The following is a 1,164-nucleotide window of genomic DNA, read 5'->3' as shown; positions in this document are numbered from 1 at the left end:
GCTAGTTTATTGTAACACATTTGATGTCCAGTTTAAATAACATAAAATATGCCGCATATTATGGACATTTTTCCGCCTAACTGATAGCTCTGACATTTATTGACAAAGTACAATACAACCATGTCACGATGCTGTTGGCTGTTCATTTGTTGCGGCGTCATGTGATACACTTCCAAATCGAAACTTTGCGCAATTGATGCAACCCCTGCGAATTCCTTCTCAGACACAGAGTTTCGCCTGGTGCGCAGCGGCATGAGCAGCAAAACACATCGGAATACGTCATTCCCCGTAATGGCGTTTCGGCCCGACCAGGGGCTCTGCGGGCGACCTTGCGCAGCCGCGAAAGTTCAAGCCGGGGGAAGTGTGCATCGGGAGCCCGCGTCTTGCTTCAGTAGTAGCGCTGGGGTGCGACGCAGGTGGATGAGCAGTTGATCTCGCAGCATTTCTGGCTGCCGGGACACTCGGAGTCCTGGTAGCAGTCGCGTCGGCAGTAGCTGCCACCGATGGTCGAGCCGCTGCCGGAGTAGTATGGATAGGACGGGTAGCTGCGGCCGCCTCTTGACCCGTAGTACGGACAGGAACCCGGCTTCTCGTAACCCGATCCGGATCCGGTGTCCGGGTACCGGCAGGTGCGCGAGCAGCCCTGGCTGCAGCATTTCTGCGTGCCGTAACAGTCAGTGTCGCTGGTGCAGTCGGATCGACAGTAGGACGAACTGATGGCGTCCCACACGCTGTACGGGCACGAGCCGGGCTTCACTTCACCGCCGCCGGACTCAAAGCAGCAGTTGGAGTAGCCGCGCTGGCAGCAGCGGCGTAGCGGTCGTGTAGTCCACCGCGCCATAGCCGCAGGTTTGGCACTGGTACGAGTAGTCGTGGCCATTGTAGTTGTAGTCGTAGCCGTTGTAGTTGTTGCCGGGGTAGCGTCGGTTGTAGCGACGCCTGTTCACCTTGAAGAGGAAGCGGGCGTCCGTGTCGCCGCCGTCGGCGACTCCCTCCGCGTCCGGCTCCAGCTGTCGCGCGCCGGCCTCCGCCGCCGGCGACGCCACCTGGTCTTCCGTCGAAACGACCACCGCGCACAGCACGACCAGCAGAGCGTGCCGCCAGCCGCCGACGGTCGGCATCATGTGTGCGGCGGTGGACTGTGGTGTCGACCGCGCCAGGGAG

General features: G+C 60.1%; 1 protein-coding gene across 1 annotated transcript; it reads right to left on the bottom strand.

Annotated features, from left to right (window-relative positions):
* Positions 1 to 1,164, bottom strand: LOC119107918 (WAP four-disulfide core domain protein 2). Its single transcript, XM_037231509.1, has one exon. The coding sequence runs from the start codon at positions 878 to 880 to the stop codon at positions 389 to 391; it is 492 nt and encodes a 163-aa protein (XP_037087404.1). The 5' UTR covers positions 881 to 1,164; the 3' UTR covers positions 1 to 388.

This window comes from Pollicipes pollicipes, unplaced genomic scaffold, assembly GCF_011947565.3.
Source record: "Pollicipes pollicipes isolate AB1234 unplaced genomic scaffold, Ppol_2.1 Scaffold_6686;HRSCAF=7923_pilon_pilon_pilon, whole genome shotgun sequence".
In the NCBI taxonomy this organism is placed as follows: domain Eukaryota; kingdom Metazoa; phylum Arthropoda; class Thecostraca; order Pollicipedomorpha; family Pollicipedidae; genus Pollicipes; species Pollicipes pollicipes.
This window is presented reverse-complemented; position numbering and strand designations above follow the sequence as displayed.